At 36.0% G+C, this 21226-nt stretch overlaps 2 protein-coding genes and 1 non-coding gene across 4 annotated transcripts; 2 read left to right on the forward strand and 1 right to left on the reverse strand.

The window, feature by feature from the left end:
- Positions 1-11: 11 nt before the first annotated feature.
- Trnap-cgg lies at positions 12-83 on the forward strand. The gene has a single exon. It is a non-coding gene; the product is annotated as a tRNA-Pro (tRNA).
- A 328-nt stretch (positions 84-411) lies between these two features.
- Positions 412-20356, forward strand: LOC124155969 (BRCA1-associated protein). The gene is made up of 11 exons (XM_046530211.1): positions 412-642; positions 774-1055; positions 1146-1296; positions 5669-5858; positions 8315-8583; positions 8904-9047; positions 9600-10005; positions 14374-14478; positions 14879-15034; positions 15114-15315; positions 20222-20356. The coding sequence occupies exons 1-10, from the start codon at positions 561-563 to the stop codon at positions 15297-15299; spliced, it is 1971 nt and encodes a 656-aa protein (XP_046386167.1). The 5' UTR covers positions 412-560; the 3' UTR covers positions 15300-15315; positions 20222-20356.
- On the reverse strand, positions 19977-21213 carry LOC124155975 (ADP-ribosylation factor-like protein 6-interacting protein 4). Of its 2 annotated transcripts, XM_046530224.1 has the most exons (3): positions 20625-21213; positions 20369-20547; positions 19977-20260 (listed from the first exon to the last, which is right to left on the reverse strand). In XM_046530224.1, the coding sequence occupies exons 1-2, from the start codon at positions 21107-21109 to the stop codon at positions 20409-20411; spliced, it is 624 nt and encodes a 207-aa protein (XP_046386180.1). In that variant the 5' UTR covers positions 21110-21213; the 3' UTR covers positions 19977-20260; positions 20369-20408. The 2 variants fall into 2 exon arrangements, with proteins under 2 accessions (XP_046386180.1, XP_046386179.1); XM_046530223.1 differs by having other exon boundaries at positions 19977-20547.
- Positions 21214-21226: the final 13 nt, after the last annotated feature.

Here is a 21226-nt window from a genome sequence, read left to right on the forward strand (position 1 = left end):
TCTACGATCAAGGCCTGTTGGTCTAGGGGTATGATTCTCGCTTCGGGTGCGAGAGGTCCCGGGTTCAAATCCCGGACAGGCCCATACTTTTTTGTCTTCCCCGAAAGGTTCGTTAATTATTTTGAAGCAATTTGATTTTAGTAAAAGTTATCTTAAGTTTAGTAAAAGTTATCTTCCTTAAGGATTTTTTTTTCCTCGAACACAATTTATTATTTCTTTTCCTTTATGGTTCTCCGATGACAATTCCGTCGGAAGTGTGGGATGGTTTCTGATTTATTAGCTATGACGCTATTGTTTCGATGTTTTTAAAATGGTAAAGTCCAATTTCATTATAGAGTATGAACAAGGTAAAATCTGCTGCAATATTCTGTCAATGTTGTCATTTTTTTCCTCCCAAACATCTATGTCAAGGTCACAGTTGATGTATGCAGCGCACATATCACTCATCTGGCCGATTCGATCGCCATATCTGTTGTGTTTATGTTGTATTCAGCTGTTCAGTTGGTGAAGCTGAAATAATTTTTGGGAAGAAGGTTTTGTGTGGTTAATAATGTGGTGTGATGTCCACAGCAGTGACACTTTGTGTTTTTCGGATTGAAATTTGTGATGGCTTTCCCCTTTTAGATCATCTAAATTTCACAGGTAAAGGTAGCGTTTTGTGCAGGTATTTGTTGTCATATGCCCCCAATGCTTTTTAGGGTGTATCAAAGGATTGTATTATTTGTTAACAATTTCAAGTTGTTAAAAGAAATCATGTTGCTCTGTATTTCTAGCTCCCAAATACTTACGATCGATGGCAGCCGAGGAAAAACAGTGCAATAATATCGCGTCAAGCAGCAAAGATACTCAAATGCTAGTGAGGAAAGTAAGAGGTCGAAGAGAAATGCAAGAGATTACAATTGAGACGTATGAAAATAAATCGCAAGATCCAATAGAGAATGATGAAACGGAGAAAGACTCAAATGTGCATGGAATTGATATCAAAAATGATAACAGCAAAAAAAGTACTACTGGTGATACCTCCGATTCATCAGTATTTCCTATAAAATCCTGTGGTAATATTTCACTTTATTTTTCATTTACGTTTTTTACTGCTGAATACGAGCTATCCGAATTAATCCTCCGAAATTTCTTTATATTTCCAGAGAAAGGAAGCGATTCAGAAACAATAAGTGAAGCATGCGACCAACGGTCTGCAGAAATAAGCAAACAACGTTTGCCCGAGACCTTAGGCTTTATTTCAGGAAACCCTTTTGTAGAAATCACGAAAGGGGTGCTTCATCTCTACAAAGAAAAGTGAGTATATGTCCAATAGCATAAATAACTTAACCTCCTTAGCGCGGTGAGGTTTGAAAAGCTTGAGGCGAATGAAAAACCGTAAAGATACGGTGGGTTATGTAAACTTGACGCCCTCATCGGAAATTCAGCTTGCTGTAAGAAATAAGCGAGTTGACTGAACAGTTCTGTGACAGATGTATCATCGGAATATCATCATAGCTAATAAGTCACCTTATTTTTCTATTCAATTTCATTATTTACTGCTCTATTGTTTGCCTTAAGGCCCAATTGGGGCTAACGTTAAAGTGGGTTTGATGTTGTCTTCATTTTGTAATAGGTACCTTTCAAGTGGTAGCATGTATTTATATAAATTTTAATTAGGACAGTGCCCTTAGCTTATAAATTATGGTAACATTAAGCTTGTTCCGTAAAGTCGATGCATTAGATTAATGTTCATCAAATTCCAATGTGAATCATTGCCTCTTGTAATCCAAAGTTTGTTAACTTATGTTGCTGTCATCTATCGCTATTATTTTATCTTTCGTACCGGCTGGTATGGGGAAGAAGTTATTGCTGTCCTTCATGATAACAGTTTTAGTATAGAAATCCTTGTGAAAAAACTTTTACATTTTTATTCGTTCAAGTGAAATATATATTTTTTAAATCCACTCAATAAAATTGATTTTCATTCTATTTTGTCTCGACTGGTTTCAATTTTATCTGATTGTTCTCTTTTGACACTCTTCACCCTCAACAAAATCCATCCTTCTACATGGCCTGCTATTCCATTTTATTCATTATTTGTTGACTCAAATATTGTCTCCATCTGTTCTAACATTAGAAAAGGTTGCAAAGCTGACAAGACAGAAGTTTTGAAGGTGATTAAAAAGTGGGGACAGTGCCAGATCAAGAGAAACAGATGTCATGTGGGAAAAGAAAAGCTGTTGAAAGAGGGAAACAAGCAAAATGGATGTCTTTCTTGTGATACTGATTGCAGAGTAAAGGAGTCATGGAAGGATGCTTCAATTAGATGAAATGCTGATAGAAGATATGATATTGAGAACCATTTGCACTGATGTGATGTCTTGGGACAGAAATAAAGCTAATTAATCATTTAGTTAATTAGTTAGAAAACTAGTTTATTGACCGATCAACTATGATTGGAAGAAGGAAAAACATGGCATCAAATATTGCAACAACTAGGGCTGCCAGGGTTAAGGATTCCAGTGATAAATTTGTGACAAACTTATGATACACTTAAGATGAATTCAGAGACAACTTTGTTGGATGTTCTTTTCCTGACAGTTGTGTGAAAGTGGAAGAACCATTAAGTGACCATTTCTTCCTCTCTATTCCACTACCTATGGAAATGTATGATCTCTAGCTTACTGTATTGTCCTCCTCAGAGGAAATTATAGTAAAAGAATCATTTCTTTTATTTAGATTAGTCATAACCCCAGTAGCAACGGACGGTCCTGCAACATCACTGGCACGTCGCGATGTGATCGATGTGAGGTTCCATTAATGTCACAGGAGTGGCGGTTACGTCGCTACAACATGCCCTCAACGTCATTAGTTTCCGATAATCCACGTTATGGGAAGGTCGCATGGCGACCTTCCAAAATTATTTTGCTTGCACACCGCATACTATTGCAGCAATCTAAAGGCCGTTTTGCATGGGGCACGAAATTGCGCAGGTTAGAGCTGCATTTATTTCTAAAATGGCGTGGAATTGCACGAATGCATGAACGAAATTAGAACAAGGGCTATTATGCCATCTTGAATCCACGCATTCTCGCATGTGTTCTAGCAATTCACCGCTTTACACGACGCAATTTTGATTGTGCCTACGCACGTACGTCAGATTGCGCAATTCCGTGTACTGTGTAAAACGGCCTTAATTCAGGCCTATTTAGATGGTTCTTTCTTTCCCCCAATCGCTTGCATGAACCCACTCTAATTGAGTAATGGTTTACGTTAAGCACGATTCATATAAGAGGTTTGACCCAAAAAATAAAGGGTTTGGAAAGCTAATGCCAATTCAGAGAGCACTGGGGAATCACTTTCCAATATAATGAAAAATAACTTCTAGGAAGTTATCTATGGAACGCAATAGACAGAGAAACACAAGATATGGACTTATTGTTAAAAGAAACTTTTTATTTCATGATTATGTAACAGAGTTTCACCATATCCTTGGTTTCATGAATATGAATTCACAGCAATACAGTCTGCACACAATTCACATGTGAGATCCTGAATCAGTTCTGCCACTAACACACACACAAGATACAATGTATTTCAATAATATAGGTAAATCCACAAATAGTGCGCCAGCACACACCATAAAAATATAGTGCGAAATAGGCAAATACAATCATCAAAACTGGAAGTCACTACCATTCTTATATTCATCATGAACAACTTACAATCACAGAGCTCTTTATGATGAACATTACTAGATATTTATTCACAGGTTTAAAGCCTCACATTAGCCCACACAAGTGGCACAAGCGACTTTTCTCACTGCTATTTGTTGATATAATGGAAAAACAAACTTCACACATAGCTTTGATCTTGACAGCTTGATCATGAAATGTCATATATACGTTGAACATACCCCTGACAATTTTTACATTACTGCCAGACATTTATGAATTGCTTAAAAGTATGCTGTTTACTATTCAATCACGATGGAAAACTAATAATTTTAACTCTTGGCCAATATTTTTCAACCCTGTCAAACTTTGTGCATTACAACCACTGGCACTGTGATTGTCATCAGTAGATTAGCGGGATTTGTCACTTTGAAAATAACACTTTTGGTACAAAAGATGTTCGTAGAAATCTCTCAGCAGCTAGCAAAAGTTGTATTCAGCTTATAATACTAGCACAGGCAGTCCTAAACGACGAATTTTCTGATACCTACGAAGAAATGGATGAAATTATTTTATATAAAAGCAGTGCGGACATTGCTACTGTAAAGTACTAGCTTCAGATGTTCCTTTTACATCTACACGTGTATTTTTTGTATCCAATCTCATAGATATTTCAATTCATGATTATTGGGTAGTACATTATAATATTAAATAGTCATATTTAAATTGTATACTAAATTCTTTGGTTCCATATCCCATCTGGTGCAAGGCACTTCCACTTCCAAAACCTGCAGTGTGGATGGGTAATTAAATTTTAATTTAGTGTTACAGTAAAACCTCTATATAGAGAACCTCTTTAAACTTCCATACTTCATACCATCACTATGGTCCCATCAGATTTACATATAAATTTGTAACATGGAATGATATTTTCAGTGATAATTCTTTCTCCCGTTTTTTTTTTCTTATACACCTTTATTATGTTGTAATTGTCACGTTCATCATTAGTTGTGGCCATTTTCATCCGTATGAGAGCATACCTAACAGTAAATAAGAAAAAAGGTATCCAACTATCCTAATCATTTTGAGTGTCTGTTGAATTAACCCTTTTACTGCCAGCCCATTTCAGGTGGTATGTGCGAAGACTGCCAAGGCTATTTTCCGGAATTTGCAACATTTCAGATTTTAAAATTTTTCAGCTATTTAATTTTATATAATACCTCCAGATTTTTTCCCAATACTTAAGATATATTTATATCTTACAGCCATACATAGATTATGAGGGTTTACATGAATTACAGCCGTTGAAAAGGCCACAATAACAAAAAAAAGTCAAATAAGTCGGGCCGATAAATCAGCCCCCAGAAGTTTTCACTCAACCAGCGAGGGCCGATATATATCGGCCCGGTGGCAGTGAAAGGGTTTAGAGAGATCACATGGTTTTCTCTCGAATCATGGTAAAAATCGTGCGGTAGCGCTCGCTTTCTGTAATTATTAAATAATAAATACATGTTCACGAATGCATGCATGTTTGTTTAAACACATAAATATAATGTTTTAAAAGATAGTAGTGCCTTCATTTCCGAAGGATATGAAAAAATGGTGCCCATCAGTGAAACCTCTCTATAGTGAACCTCCATACTTCAAATTGCCCAAATTTTGGTCCCCTCCATTATGATGTCAAGAGGTTTTACTGTATTTCTGTTGTTGTCTCAGACATGACTTCATGGACATTGTTACTCATTGCAATTGCAAAACAAAGCCTTGGTAATTTCACATAATTTTATTATTAATGTTATTTCAACTTAGAGCATCATCACAGTTATAAAAAAAATCTTCTGCCATGTACAAAACAGTGTGTTGGTACTCGATAATATTCTTAGTCGAAACAATGGTCTTGAAAATAAATAATGTTGCTGTCTCTACTTTTCACACAAAGTGCTTTTTTTGACTTTATTTTTACTATAATATTTGGCTTGAGACAAGCTCCTTTATATATCTTTTTTTTTCAGTGAATTAACCTCTATCGAGTCCGGTGTGGAACGAAGTGAGATGGTGTGTATGCTCGCAGTACCTGCATCAGTGACTTGTCATGATCTCCTTTTATTCACGGCTGCCTGCCAAGCTGATATGCAGCATCTTCGAATTATTCGTGATTCAACCCCAAATCAATACATGGCATTAGTCAAGTTTCGTTCTCAGGTGAGAGTCAAGTCATTGACAAGGACTAGAGATGTCATTTTTATCATCTTTTCTATGTACATATATGATGTAATTTCCTCACAAAGTATTTGATATCAGATAATAATTTCTGCAAATATACACTATCACCCTGTTAGAAAACATGTTAAGTGAACTCGAGATTTTATGTATCAATTTATTTGTAATTTAGTTTTGTTGCTGGCCTTGATGAAAGCAAGGTAAAGTCTTGCCTGACAAAGTAACATTGGCATATATGATTCTTGCTTACACAGGTTGCCCTATCCATCTTATGGACGTTTGTGATTATCTATTGTTGTTTGTTGAATTTAACTGGTGTTAAATGCTGTACGATGCTGTTTTCGGTGTGATGGAGATAAATAGCCAAATATAAAATAGAATTCCTCATTTTTGAACCTCTTCTTTATAAAGTGAAATACTTTCAAACTACTGTCCTGGTTTCGTGTACATGCATTTAGCAAAAACTATGCAAAAGAACCTTTAATTTGCAAAACCTTGATTCAATTGATTAACGAAGTGCATAACTGTTCCCTACGAGTGTAAGTAAGTAAGTAAGGAAAAAAGAATAGAGCATGGTAGCAATTTCACTGGAGGGATGAAACTTGCAGCTGCTAGCTATCATATCTAGCATTTATCATATTCTACCAAAAATGTTTGGGTTCCCACCCTTGTTCAGTAAGGACTTATTTTGGCCTAGCCTCAAAATTCTCTTGTGCATGATGTCTCAACACCATTGGATCACGACTTTTTAGTGGCAGTCCTTTGAAATTTTAAGTTCCTGACTTCAAATCTAAGGTATTTTTTTGGCACATAAATATTGTCATCTCAAGGATGGCAACCAATGTTGTGGAATTCTTTAACATGGAGCGCTAAGAAAGGGCGTTGTGGAGCTCTTTTTCGTGAATGGTATTCTCTATCGCAGAAAAAGAAGTTCTCGCTCTTCGTCTGGTGCTAGCAGAAGCTTGTTTGGCTCTGATAGGTGTTCTGTTGTGCCCCATGCAGTGTCTTCTGGAATTGCAGCTTTCTCTAAGAGGAGATTTGTGAAGTACCAGCTCGAACCTCTTGCGTTTTTCCTTTAGATTTTATAGTGGATAACTTTTAGTCTGTTGCGAAAGCAATAGAAAATTTCAGCAAGCTCCTTAAAAGTATACTAACGGTGAGCCTAAGGAAGTACGTTATTATGTTTTAATTCAATCTCTTTGGCCTGCAATGAATAAATGTGTAATTTTGAAAGATGTGAAATTTTCAAAAGCCTTATTTCTCAATGGTAATGTTGACCGAGATTTTCCTTAGAATAAGTCAAGATCCTAAGAGTGAGTGGAATTCGTTCTTTAGGACTGATATTGAAAAGACATTATTGTAGCTGGAGACTGCACGCCATGTAAATGAATTGGGTCCCTTTCCAATGCTTACTCAACTATTTTTCTTGTGAAACAAGTCATGGTCATCCAAAATTTATCGAAGACTGCAAAGCTGCAGAAGATATTTTACATCAAAACTGGGTCACTGGATTGGTTTCTGACTTGAAAATGCAATTCTCAGTTATATCTAATATGGCTAGTGCTGTTTTTTCTTAGAGTTGGTCATTTTGAATAAATTAATTTGCAGATAGAAACTTACCTTATATAAAAAATGGTCAGGGAATGGCATCAACTCCCTTCCCTAGTTTTTTTTTTTTTTTGTCTTGCATGATGATTGGCAAGGCATGAGGATGAGATGATTTTCAGGGAAGCATGTGATTTGTCTACTTCATTTAAAGTTTTTCCCTTGAAATGCATCTGTACTGTACTTAGCAGCTCGATCAGCAGCATCGATCGAATCTACCGATTGGATTTTTCTTCCTCATAGGAAAATCCACTAGGATCGGCAGAACATTAATTGCATATGCTTGATTTCACTAATAGTAGGCCCCCTTCGCTTCTATAGTGTTGGGGTGTTTTTCCCTCGTCCCCTCCCTTCCGCTCCTATCCTTTCCCGGAGGCGTCGGCGGGCTCCCATCGTGGCGGCACCTCTTTCCTTTTTCCTTCCTGTCCAGTTCCTCCCCGGGTGATCCAACATAAGTCTTGATATTAGAGGGGTCTCTTTGTTGGCTGTTGTCATCCTATAAAATTTTTGTTGCATTTTTTTAACAGTAGGCATTGATTCTTCATTAGCGCATCATTTCATTTTCTCTGATAGAAAATATGATTAATTGAAAACGGATGCGTAATATGCAGGATCCCATGAGGGGGCTAGGTTTAGTGACAGAAATATTGGGACTTGAAGAAATTGAATATTAAACCATGATTAACCTAAAATAAATCCATGGAATTGAAAATTGAATTTTTTGGTGTTGGTGCTAAAGTATGAATTACTGAAGATATGGCATCCTTATTTCTCATTTTCAAAGTCAAGGACAGTGAAGTGAGATTAGAATTTTGAAAAATTCTTCTTTTCAGGAAGCAGCTGATGAATTTTACAGGAGTTTTAATGGAGTTCCTTTTAATTCAATGGAAGAAAATGTATGCAATTTGGCATATGTGTCAAGGGTTGAGACACTACATGAAGATGCAGGGGATTCTGTTCTGTGGCCTCCACCTCATCACACAGAACTTCCAACTTGCCCTGTTTGTTTGGAACGCATGGATGAATCTGTTGATGGTATTCTGACTATCTTGTGCAACCATTCATTTCATGGCAGTTGCTTGTCAAAGTGGGGAGATTATACGTAAGTCATTTTGAAAGTATTCCACTTATTTTTCTACTGTTATTCAAAACCTTGTTTCAAATTTTGACTCAGTACATTGGAAGAATTAGAAGGAGATGGCAATGGCTTTATATACAAAGTTAAAAAATCCACTCATTTTGATGGCTTTTATTCCTTTCATGTAATTTATTCAGGCTTACCAAAAATAGTTTGTTTGTTATTTGTGCTTAAATTTGAAAAATGGAGATATTTAACTATTATTTTCAAGTATAATAGAAGCATGATGTCTTTGATGGCAATGATAGCTAAAAGGTACCAATAATGAACTAAACTCATTTCAGATGTCCAGTGTGCAGATTTGTTCAAACTCCAGAAATGGCAGCTGACAGTCGATGTTTTGAATGTCAGTCTTCAGAATCTTTATGGATATGTCTCATATGTGGCCATGTGGGATGTGGACGTTATGTTCAGGGTCATGCTTACAAGTGAGTTAACCACTCTATCTGTAGTACGTATAAGACTAAAGAAGTTTGTTAAATTAATCATGCATGAGACTTTAAGAAGTTTGATGTAAAAAGTATATGTACTAAGAAATTCTACTGATATCTAATTATGTCTCTATGAATAGTCTCTATCTAATTATGTACGTACTTTGCATGGTCTTTGTTATGGCTTAGATGTAAAGATCCATTGATCTATGATTGCCTTAGGAGGAAAAGGGTACTAACTTCGTAGCTCAAAGAGGTGTAAGTTTTCAGTGCGTATTCTTTTTAGTTAACCTAGCTTTCTATTTTATTAACCCTTTATTTATAAGTGTTTAATTTTGTCACTTGCCAAATTGCCAAAATTGAAAATCCCAAGAAAAGTGATATTTTCAATGAAACAATAGTTCTCTTTAGTGTCTTTTATCCTTCATAAGTGTTATGGTAATTTATTCAATCTACTTTGACTCCTGCTACTAGTGATTAATGCAATTAAAATACATTCATGTGATTGGATTTGATGTTAGCTAACACTGTCTTTTGCAATTTTTATAGGCACTTTCTGGAGACCCAGCATTGCTACTCCATGCAACTTGGCAGCAATCGAGTGTGGGACTATGTGGGGGATAACTTTGTCCACCGTTTGCTGCAAAACAAAGCAGACGGGAAACTGGTGGAAGTGGGTGATGGTAGAGGCAGTGGAGAAGTGGTTGGAGGTGGAAGATACAGTGATGGTGGGCGGGAGGTTGGTTGTGGCTGTGATGGACTGTGTGGCTCTGGCAATAATTGTGAAATGTCAGAGTGCAGCACCACTGGGAAGTGCCATCATCATGGTTCAAGTGATGAGAAACTAGATTCTCTACAGCTCGAATTCACATATCTGTTGACTAGTCAGCTCGAATCTCAGAGACTATACTTTGAAGAAGCAATGTCACGGCTTGAGAAGAAGTCTGAGTTAGAGGTGAGTGAAGCCAAGAAATTGGACGTATTTTTTTAACTCTTTAATGTTTCTCCCTGCAAAACTGTAGATTCCTAGTGAAAGCCTGTTTCACTACATATTAAAAAGTCCAATCAAAATTATAAAGACCCAAATATGTGATATTGAGCACTACCTATGTACATACCTATTATTCTGCATCTCTTCTATGTTGAACTGAAAATTTTGGAAATTGGTCCAAGCACCTTTTAAAATTTCCATTTCTAAGATAATTCACTTGAATTCCAAAAATGTAGAAGATTTAAAAGCCTTAAGATTTGTCTAAGGGGAGAATTGCTAAAATGACACATTGATAAGCGATTATGGTGACATCATTTTTTTTGATGGCATTTGTTTGGTGTTCATGAGACAGGCTGTCAGGAGCCGTGGGGAGAATGACATTACATATATTATGGGCTGAGAGGGCTGTCTCATGAGTTACAGTATATTTTGAGTTGAATATACATTTACAGTGGAACCTCGATCTGTCGTTTTTCAGGGGGATGGATGAAAAAAACGATGAATGCGGGAAAACGATTGATGCGGGAATGTTTGTCCGGGTTGCCTATGTCCCAGGAAACGCTGGATTTTTGCGAATTATGATATTCATTAATGGATTTAAACAAGATTTTAGCTGATTACGGGAATATTATTACTTTATCGAAACACTTAGGTCATATTGTTGATTCGACTTATCTCTCTTTCAAATATCCTAAAGGAACAAGCCGCCATGCTAAAAAATGTTTGCACTCCACTCGGAATTTTCACTGCTATTATGCATTTCTGTCTGATGTAAAAATTCTTATCAATCAAATGCCATTTCAAGTACACGTATTTATGAGAGAAATGTGCGTGTTATGCCTCAAACAACTGATTTCGCCGTCGCAGTGATTGGTGATGAGATGGATCAAGAAGGCCAAAAATAGTTTATTATTTGAAATGTTCCTTTCTAGCATTTAAATTTTTAATATGATTGAGGCAATGTGGTGTTAATCGTCAGCGGCACGCCCACCTAATCCTCGGCTTCATCCCACTTCTTGTTTTCACCAGGGATCTCGCTCTACCCCCACCCCTGCCGTCATGTGCTACCAGACATACCAAGGCGTTCTGCAATATTCACGCATTTCTAGCCCGGATTCTTTTCTTCATCATCAATTATTTTCAGTCCATCTTTTAAAGTTCTCACTTGTGTCTTCGGAAGGGCCATGGTCTGAAGACGAATAAGAATAAAACTAATAAAAATGAAACTGGACTCCATTGAACCCACACAGAAAACACTCGCTAGTTTTAAGTCAACCCACCCCGGAAAGTACGGAACCACTCGTGCGAGGTGAAGTTCGGCACTAATGCTATCGCGTACGGCGTAAGCAGAGCTTACTGCAGAGGGTGAAGCATGACCATATGATGGCGCAATGAAATTTTTTATCCTATAGAGAAGGCTACTTACCCACTCATTTCTAACAATAAGTAGCGTAGCTCTAGATGAGCAGATGAATTCAGATTGCTAGTAGAGAGAAACAAAATATCCTGAGAAGACATCGCTTCGTTAGCAACTCAGACAAGTGAGACTTGTAGCATAACTCATAAATTGTAGCCAGACGCCCTGTTTTCGAAAAAAAATCGCATCAACTGCCGTGAAGCTCACTATCAGCAGCGAGGATATCGATATTCGCCAGAAATCACCATCGTATTATTCCAACTACATATTTCCTTGCTTAAAATGCTTAAATAACGTTAGAAATACGTCGTGTTTGGTATCATTCTTTACTGAATTAAGTGCATATCAATAATATCTCAATCTAATAAAAGGATAATACCAATTACCGAAATTCATTTTTAGACACCTTTTGGGCTAATTGGTGATTCATGCAGCAGTTGACCTCCAGAAGTGGGGATCTTTGAATCGAGTTGGCTAAAAAAAAAGTCAGCGGTCGAGAAAGGGGGAGGCGTGAAAAAGGTTTCTTCTGTTCTCGAGTAGCTTGATATTTTCTTTTGAAGCTAAGGTCGTCGTAATACGATCCCTGCTCGAGCTGGGACCTTTTTTTACTTCGGAGAGGAGAAGAGGAAAGCTTCAACCGGGGGGAGGTGAGTGCTGAATGGAGGGGGATACCGGATCTTGGGAAATGCGCTAATGTAACTATCCCACGGCACTCTGCTTCTCCCTATCGCATTTCAATCTCCTGGGTAAGATTCAAACTATGTGTCTGTCCTTATTAGCCATAAATAACACGTTGTAAACACTTCCTCTCATTTTTATCAAACGATGAATGCGGGAAAATTATTCGACGGGACCGCGATCTTCAAACGATCAATGCGGGAAAACGATACTTCGGGGAACGATAGATGCAGGAAAAAATTATATTGTCTTTATGGAACTTAATTTGGGACCAGGAGCGGCAAACGATGAATGCGGGAAAACGATGAATGCAGGAACGATAAATCGGGGTTCCACTGTAGTGGTCTAGCAGTCTGCCGTATCATGACATTGATTAAAAAACTAGTTCATGTCACCGTGCCAAAGTTTAAAGATAATAATATAGTGTGTCCTCCTAATTACATGCAGTACAAGGATGCATACTTTATTTATAATCTTTGTTGTGCACTTCTAAATTATTGGAAATGAATGTTTAATCATTAATGACCTATTTGTGGTGAAATACCATCACCATGAAAGCTGGTCTGCACCACTTGTCATAAAAGATACACCCATATGCCACTGCTATCTAATTTTTATTGCTTATGCATATGTTGATTGTGGACCAAAATGGCTATATTAATATAAATTAGCTGTACAATATCACTCCTGGTTATCCTTCCTTCATCATCAACTGTCATGAATCATAATATTGGTTTGACCAAGCCTTCCTCTCACTTTTCCTTTGCTAGTCTTATAATGCCTACATAATTCTTATGCATAGCGTCCTTGATCACCTGTTCTATGTATCTCATCTATGGTCTACCTGTCCCACCCTTTCCCATTCTTCCCTTCCACCTATTCTCAGTGATAATTTTCATCAGACCCTTGTAACTCTTGATTTGTCCCATTAAATTCTCCTCTCTACTACTCTTCTTATAATCTTTGTCTTTCTTTTATAACAGCACCTTTTTGTAAGCTTCCAACCTGGATTTCTGTGTTGCCCTACTTTCTCATCTATCTTTTCTTATTATTTTTAATATTAATTAAGTGATTTAAAAAAGTGGGAATAATTGCAGTTTGGTGTGGCAAAAGTGGCCAAGAATTTAGAATGAGATGTACTTCAGAACAGATATGCAACAAAAATTTCTCTGTTTTTGGACCTGATCAACATTGAGTTTGCCAGTCGTTGAAAACCCAAGTACATATGTGTTTGTCTCTTTCCTACCCTAGTTATGTGTAGGGTCCTGACGTCATCCTTTATTGTCTTGCCTTGGGAGGGAATAAGCTATACAAGTGATGAGTGAATGATCAAGCTGCAATAAGATGTTCTATAAGTATACAGTACTGTCATTGGGTTTTGATTTTATTGGTGCTTGATTTTTTCATGTTTAGAAATAGCATTAATAAGTGCAGTTATTCCCAGGTAAGAAACAAAAGTGCCCAATCAATACATTATTGCCACTATGCATTGTTCTTTCAAGCTCTCTACATCTTATATGACAAGTAGGAAGCATGGTAAGTGGTGGTTAGAGTAAATTTTAACAAAAATAGAGCTACTAGTGTAATGGAAATTTAAGTTTAATGTTATGGGAAAATCTACACATTCTACACTAGTAAGGAAAGCACTCCTTCTACCCTAGTTTCATTACACTGGTTTAATTATTAGGTGATCAAAAAATGTATTCAACCTCCTTCAAAGAGCATTTAAAAGAGGAAAAATGTTTTTGATGGCTGTTGCGGCATGGGTGATATTTTTGACAACTACAGGCAGGAGAAGGGGCAGTTTGCAGGAAATAAATCGTGTTGGAAGCTCAAAAAATCACTTCTAAAATGGAGATCTTTAGCATTAAAATAAAATCAATTCTGATGGTTTCATAGTTGTTTGGCAAAGCATCGGCATTGCTTTCAAAGGCATTGGAATGTCCCTTTCTTATTATTCAAAGTTTCTGGAAGTTTTTACCTCATAGATACTGTCACTTTCCCCACCAGCTAGTTCATAGCAGTAATAAGAAAGTATATGGAGAATTTTATGCATTTGAAATGCATTCCTTATTTATGTACTGGATGGGTTCCTTTAGTGACTGCTTGTTTTAATGCTTCAGGATAATATACCCTTTTATTACAAAGTATGTATCTGCTATGTCATTGCGATAATAGGTTTTGGAGGATTTTTTTTCCCATGCATTAGCCTTTATGTTCTTATCTGTATTTTACAGCAATCTGAATTAAAAGAAAAAGCCAAAAGAGTAACTGAAGAAAATTATACCCTACAGTCAAAACTTGCGGCTACACTTCGGGAAAAGCAAGCTCAAGAAAGAAAGGTGGGTTTAGAATATCTAGTTGTAAAAAATAGAAGCTGTAGAAGATTCAAGGTGCTATTTTGCATATGTGGTGTATTTTATCATATTCTCCTCCTGCAATATTTGGGTATTAGTGCTCCACATTATTAGTACTAGCCTGTTTAATCTCTTTTTAGCCTTAAGATTGCCTTCATTGTTGTATTTGCAATTGTATGTTTTTGCATGTCAAATGTTCAACAGAATTGAGTTTTTCCCCGTGTAGAAAAAGTCCTGTCTTTAAGATAATAAATTCTCACTCACTACTATCAGTGCAATTCCCATAATTTCAAATTGATTTGTTTTTTGAGAGACAATGGTAGTGCTTTGAAGAATTTCTTGGTAAAATAAATGAAAATTAAAGGTTTGTATTTGTTTTTCATAGGTGCAACAGCTTTCTGCTAAGTTAAATGCTATCCAGACTGAACTTCAAGAAGAAAAGCAAATGAGTAAAGGAATGCAGCATAACCAGTCCATTTGGCATGAGAAATTTATTTCACTGGAGAAAAAGTTTGAAGAGCAGCAGAAGGAGAAAGAAAAGGTTTGCAATTTAGCTATTTCTTTGGAGCAGTCAATTGCTTTTTTGAAAAACGTGATGAATATATTCATTCTTATTTCAGGAAATACAAAGCCTGAAAGAGCAACTTCGTGATATTATGTTTTACTTGGAGGCACAGAACCAAATTGCTCAGTCACCTGATCGTGATGACATTGCTGGGGGTGAAGTAGTTGTTGGTGCTGGAGCTCTCTCATCACCATCTGAAGTTACAAGCAAAGGCAAGCACAGAAGACGGAAGGGAAGATAGATGCATAAGCCAATTTGTAAGTAATTAAATTAAATTTTGTTTTTTATATTGCCCGAACGGTTTTCAAAATTTATAACAGAATAGTTTTTGATGTACATTATTTTTTGCTTGTAAAATTGTACAATGAATAGCTACTGTTATTAATCATTTATGTGATTTAACCTAATCAGTTTTCCTCAAATTCATCAACTGTTATACGATAAGTGAAATTATTGATGGACCAGAATTTTGCAATGTGACAATTAGGGTGAAGAAACCACAATATTAAAAAAAAATTTAAGAAATCCAAAAAAAGATAAATTTTTTACTGAGAGCTAAAAGTATTTCACAAAATATTTGTATTGTTTTGTTACTTGGAAATTTGGTTTCATGGAATTCTGTGACATATTTTAACAATGCGTACACAATTTTCACATCAACTTAGCAGAAAATGTTTGATATGCATAAAAATTTTCTTAATAATTCTGGTTGCGTCAGATTTACATGTAAATTTATAGGCAAACCTCCCTATAGTGAACCTCTTTACATCGTAAAACCTCTATATATCATAGCAATGAGACACCCTTGAGACGGCCTACTGCATTTCGTACCGAGACAACTAGAGACCATTAATGCAGCGATAACGAACATGGAATGACATTTTCAGCGATAAATGTTTCACGCTTATTCTTTTCTTTTACAACTTTACTATACTGTGATTTTCACGTTAACTATTAGTTAGGGCCATTTTGTTCCATATGAGAGCATACCTAACAGTAAATAAGAAAAAGGCAACCAACTATCCTAATCATTTTAAGTGACAGTAAATGAAGACAGAACGCAGGACGCAATGAGGACAGGAGCTGGGTATGGGTGAGGAGAGGGAGCTTTTAGATGCAGTACGGAGGAGACAGAAGGTTTGGATGGAATGAGTACTGAGCGGGTAGGAGATGTTGAAAACAGTGTTGTAGGATAGAATGTTGGAAGGAAGAGAATAGGATTTCAAAGGGAGTAGGCCTTATTATTAATTGACAAGGGAGGTTCATGAAGGGAAGGGAGACTACCAGAATACTCTTTGAAAACCTACATAAATCGGTAGAATACTTTAAAAAAATCAGTGCACAGACAAACACCAGATTCAGTTCTTGCTGTTCAGAGGGAACTACATAGTTGTTGTAACATTGGCAGAGTCAAGGTAAAGATACTTTTGACTGTATCTTAAGAGATTCACTTCATACATGTATGAAATTATCAATAATTTGAGAATATATTTTATATTAAAGCTATGAGTCACTTACTGAATAAAGTGCGTCGCATATGATACAATACACACTATACATAAATTCTCTCATGTAATTTTGTTTGTGCTGGCCTTCCTCATTGGATTTGTGAGAAGCATGAGAAAAAGGGTCACAATTTTCAACTTTGCCCTCATTATCATTATTCAGAATATCCTATGCAAAGTTATTCTTTTGCTCTAAACTTTTCAACAACAGCTTTCATCACAAAAAATGGGTGCCCACAGGTATTTTGGGCACGGCACTGAGACAATATACCCACTAATTTGGAAGGTATTGAGGATAAAATAAAGAGATGGAGGATGAAATCTATAATCCTAAGTAATATGGTAATTGAATCTCAGAGGTTCTTGTCAATAACCCAGATAGCACAAAGTAAGAGAGTTAACCGTTTCTTATGGTTTTCTTACGGAAAAAATTGATAAGCAGCTTATCGTAAGCTAAGGGACTTATATAAGGCAAGGGTAAGATGTTAGGGAAGATTAGGTAAGGAATGCCGTCAAATATCCTCAGGCAACGTAAGTCACTTCTGTTGGAGCGCCAAAGGCGGCTGAACAGCGTACTACACATGCTACGCGGCTCATCTCGACATGAATTTAAAGGCTATCGGTGAAATTAAGCGAGTTTTTATAAGGGCTTAACGACTGATAACAGATTTTCCCGTAAATAGAAAAAAATTAATAACTGCAAGCAACTGGTTAGAGAAGATATAAAGTATAATACAAGTACTCTATCCATGCGGCGGAAAGAAAAAAAAAGAACTTTGGGGTGAACCGAACGTGCTACCTACGTAACCAAAGTCCTGTACGCTAACCACTGCACCACGTCAGTTGTTAAAAATTTGAGGCGTAGTTATCAATTAAATATCCAATTATGTAAAAAAACTTGTTTGGCATGTGCATGAAAAACTGAAATTTCAAGGTCCATACATTTTAACAATTATGAATTTTAAATTATGGCTTGATAACCCGATGACTACAATACTTTTATTAGATGTTCCTTCCGGCATTTTTATATTATTGTATGTCGCTATTCTTGTGAAATTGTGTGTTTTTCTTACGACCTTCGTTTCGCCATCAGTTCATAAATGTGAATGATTTTCAAATTATGGCGGTATGATGTTATTTCTCCTCATAATATAGAAGCGCCAATAATAAAAAAATTATTTTAATACATAAAGGCCTTAATAAACACTATGGAACGATGGGATAATAACAGCATCTACGGAAGTGCTGAAAGTTTGGCATCCATTTTGCCATTACTCTGGATGTTTGTCACCCTGGCCGTAAGAAACCCATAACAAGCTTACTTGAGAAGCGACTTCCTTATTTCTTCCTTTCACCTTATCTCAATGACTTATAATGTGCCAGCTGGGAATTAGAGCTCGGAATGCAAAACTCTGAAATCAATGTACCAATAACACATGTGGGCTAAGAAATTGATAGAGAAAATGTTTACTATAAAAGTGGGCACAAACCCTACAATTTTCCTGCCAAAACCTGACTATAAGCAAGCTTGCAGAAATTTCTCAACATTATTGGCTAAGTGATACACCCAAAGGCTTTCCTAACTGGCTGAAATGCCCACAATGTGGAATTCTTCGTAGCTATTGTATTTTGGGCCAATTATGTTGACAGAAACATCACTTTCAGCTAAAAGATTTCTACTTCCAAGTAATGCTCTCTGTAAATTTATTAAATGGATTAGAAATAAGATTTTATGTTTAGCATTATATTTTAGAGCATCACAGATGCTGAGAGCATGCTGCTCAAATATCTGCATCTTGGGAGAGATGTGTTAAGGCCAATGGAGGACTCTAGTAAACAAGCTTTATCAATAAACTCTGCTTCAGATGAGAGGAAAATGGCCAGAGATAATTTATTTACATATATTACAGTTATTAATTCCTTGTAAATGACAAGAACAAGTGTGATATGTATAACGATAAAAGTCAATGTGAGGTTTTTGAAAAGCATGGGGCAAAGAAAAACATAGGGTGATTTGTATAGGAAGCGTCCTTAATCATCACAGCTTTTACCTTATGAGAAGATTGGAGAATAAATACGTCCTAATGCACATCAGACCAGCAAACATAATCCGAAAATCTAATAAAAGGTAATAGCTATCTATGTTAATAAGAGTCACCAATTAGTTGCTATGTACTGAACCAGAATGTCCCCTGTGAGAAGATGATTGTGCAGATAAAGTAATTTTCTGTGCGGTGAACTCAATATCATTGGTTGAGTAATAAGCAAATGAGTCATTTTGGAATAGAATGTTGTCAAAATCAACTTTAAATTAAATTCTCATTCAAGAAATGAGTTATCACCAATCAATAATTGATTGAAAAAGATTATTTCTGAATCAACAAACAAAAATTTGCAAAAGTGATGTTTACATTGCATATCTGATGGAATAAATACGTACATATATATATAATACATAATATGAGGTTTGATGATTAGGTTATGTTCAATGCCTAAATTTCAAATATCTACTGCTATTATAATTAGGGTGACCAGCGATGACCCCAAGTGCTTTCTGCAAAGATGCTAATAATAGCAATTAATCATTTTAATGTATTAACAACAATAATTGTATAAATTTTATGTATGAGAATACTTATTAAATATATGTAGAGCACAAGAATGAGTTTTTTATGTAAACATCGCCAAAAGTAGAATTTTACTGAAGGTTGAAAACAGGTATTCCTCAATTTAACTTTTTAACGTAAAAATAAATAATCCTAAATTATCTTTCTACAATTCACAACGAAGCTAATACTAGCATTAAATGATTTTGTCAATGAGTATGAGGAAAAAAACATAAATAATTACTTTACATGGCCCACATCAAAGTTGCAGGTCTTGGTCCTCCCTGATAGTTTAATAACCCAAGTCTATCTTTTGTGAAAGAAATAATGTGACTAAATGTATTATTCATCGTATTGAGAGATGGTATGAAGTCCAATATTATAACTTTATTGCTAGTAGGTGAGGGTAGAATCGTACAGATGTCATATTACTCAGATCACATGTGCATGTTATGTATCTAATGGTTCTTGTAAATTTCTAATGGGAGGTGCTGATGTGGTGTTTTTTTCTTTGGATGATATCTTTGTGTTTTTCTAATGCAAAAAATTTAATGAATTGTATCTTATCTCCTGGTTCTCAAAACTATAATTTCCAAAGCAGTAAATATTTTCATTTGCAAACCTATCCAACAAAATCGAAAAAGCCCCTTCTTTATCTCAGAGCCCTTAACCAGTTATTCAATTCATATTTGTTATGTAAAAGCATTTCTTGAAATACTCTCAAATATGTGCCGAGAAAGAGTGAAAGACAAGGTTTTTGCTGCATATGCTTTGTTATATAATAGTTGTAAATAATAAGTTCAGGCATATCTTGTATATATTTATTTTATGTGGTAAGTTGATTCATAAGGAGACTTAGACAAGTTACTTGATCATGCAGTATATACTCATTACCATAGTGATGGAATTCCTGCAGATGTTCGTCATCAGTTGCATTATCACTGTCTGCTATCTTTTGGTTGCACATATGATGCTATTTAAATTCAATACTTATTTATTATGTGTTCTCCTTCTTTAGTTTCACTTATGAATCTTCGATTTCACTCTTTCAGATGATTATTTTCACACGCCGGAACCAACAGACATCCAGCCTGTCTCCAATAAGAGATCAATTTTAATGGAATATATTTGACGTACATTGTGATTCTATTTGTATAAAGTGTAATAAAGATAATTGCTAACATTAATTAATGTCATACTTTCACTTGAATTCGATGCCCAAGTAGTTATCATTAGTCATCACTTGGTTTGTTTAATCTTATTTTGAATAGAAGTTTCGAAAAATGACCCATCTCCTTTAGTGGCCTGACGATTTATTTCCTTGTGACGATCTCGACTGACGATTTCTTCCAGTACTTCACCATCACCTTTAATTAGCCTGCGGATAGGAAAATGGCCCATACGTTAATAATAAATCCTTTCGTTTAGAAAACAAGGCGATAGGATAAAGGTTACCTGTGCCGTCCAGTTTCTTCATCATAAACCCTTCTGACGACACTCTGACGTTTCTCCCACTCTTCCTTAGTCATTGGTGCCATTGATCTAGCCTTTTCACTCAAGTTTTCTGGCGGCAATGGCCCAATACATGGCTCTTCAACACACACTGCAGATTTCTTTACATTGCCAGCATTATTTTTGCTTTCTTTAGATTTTTCACGCCGGCCTTTCTTCTTTTTCGCTCGACGTTTCTTCTTCTTCTCGCTGTCTGTAGATGAAGTACTGGAAGATGACGAGGAATCAGAGGAAGAGCTTTCATCACTCGATGAACTTTCACTGTATTTTTTTCTCCGTTTCTTCCTTTTATGCTTTGATTTGTGCTTGTGTATTGATTTATTGGCACGCTTCTTTACAGGCTTATCAGAAAACTCACAGTCACTTAGCCTCACTTTTTTATTTTGCCCCTTACAGTCACCATCAGTTAAACTTCTCTTTTTTCCCATCAGAGCTTCTACTTACGGTAAAAAGAAATTTCCACAACTAGCGAATATTATGTTTACCTTTCGCGAGGTGAATTGGGTGAATTGTTTACATCAATGCTAGACAAAACACTGACGTTA

Source organism: Ischnura elegans, chromosome 3, assembly GCF_921293095.1.
Source record: "Ischnura elegans chromosome 3, ioIscEleg1.1, whole genome shotgun sequence".
Lineage (NCBI taxonomy): Eukaryota > Metazoa > Arthropoda > Insecta > Odonata > Coenagrionidae > Ischnura > Ischnura elegans.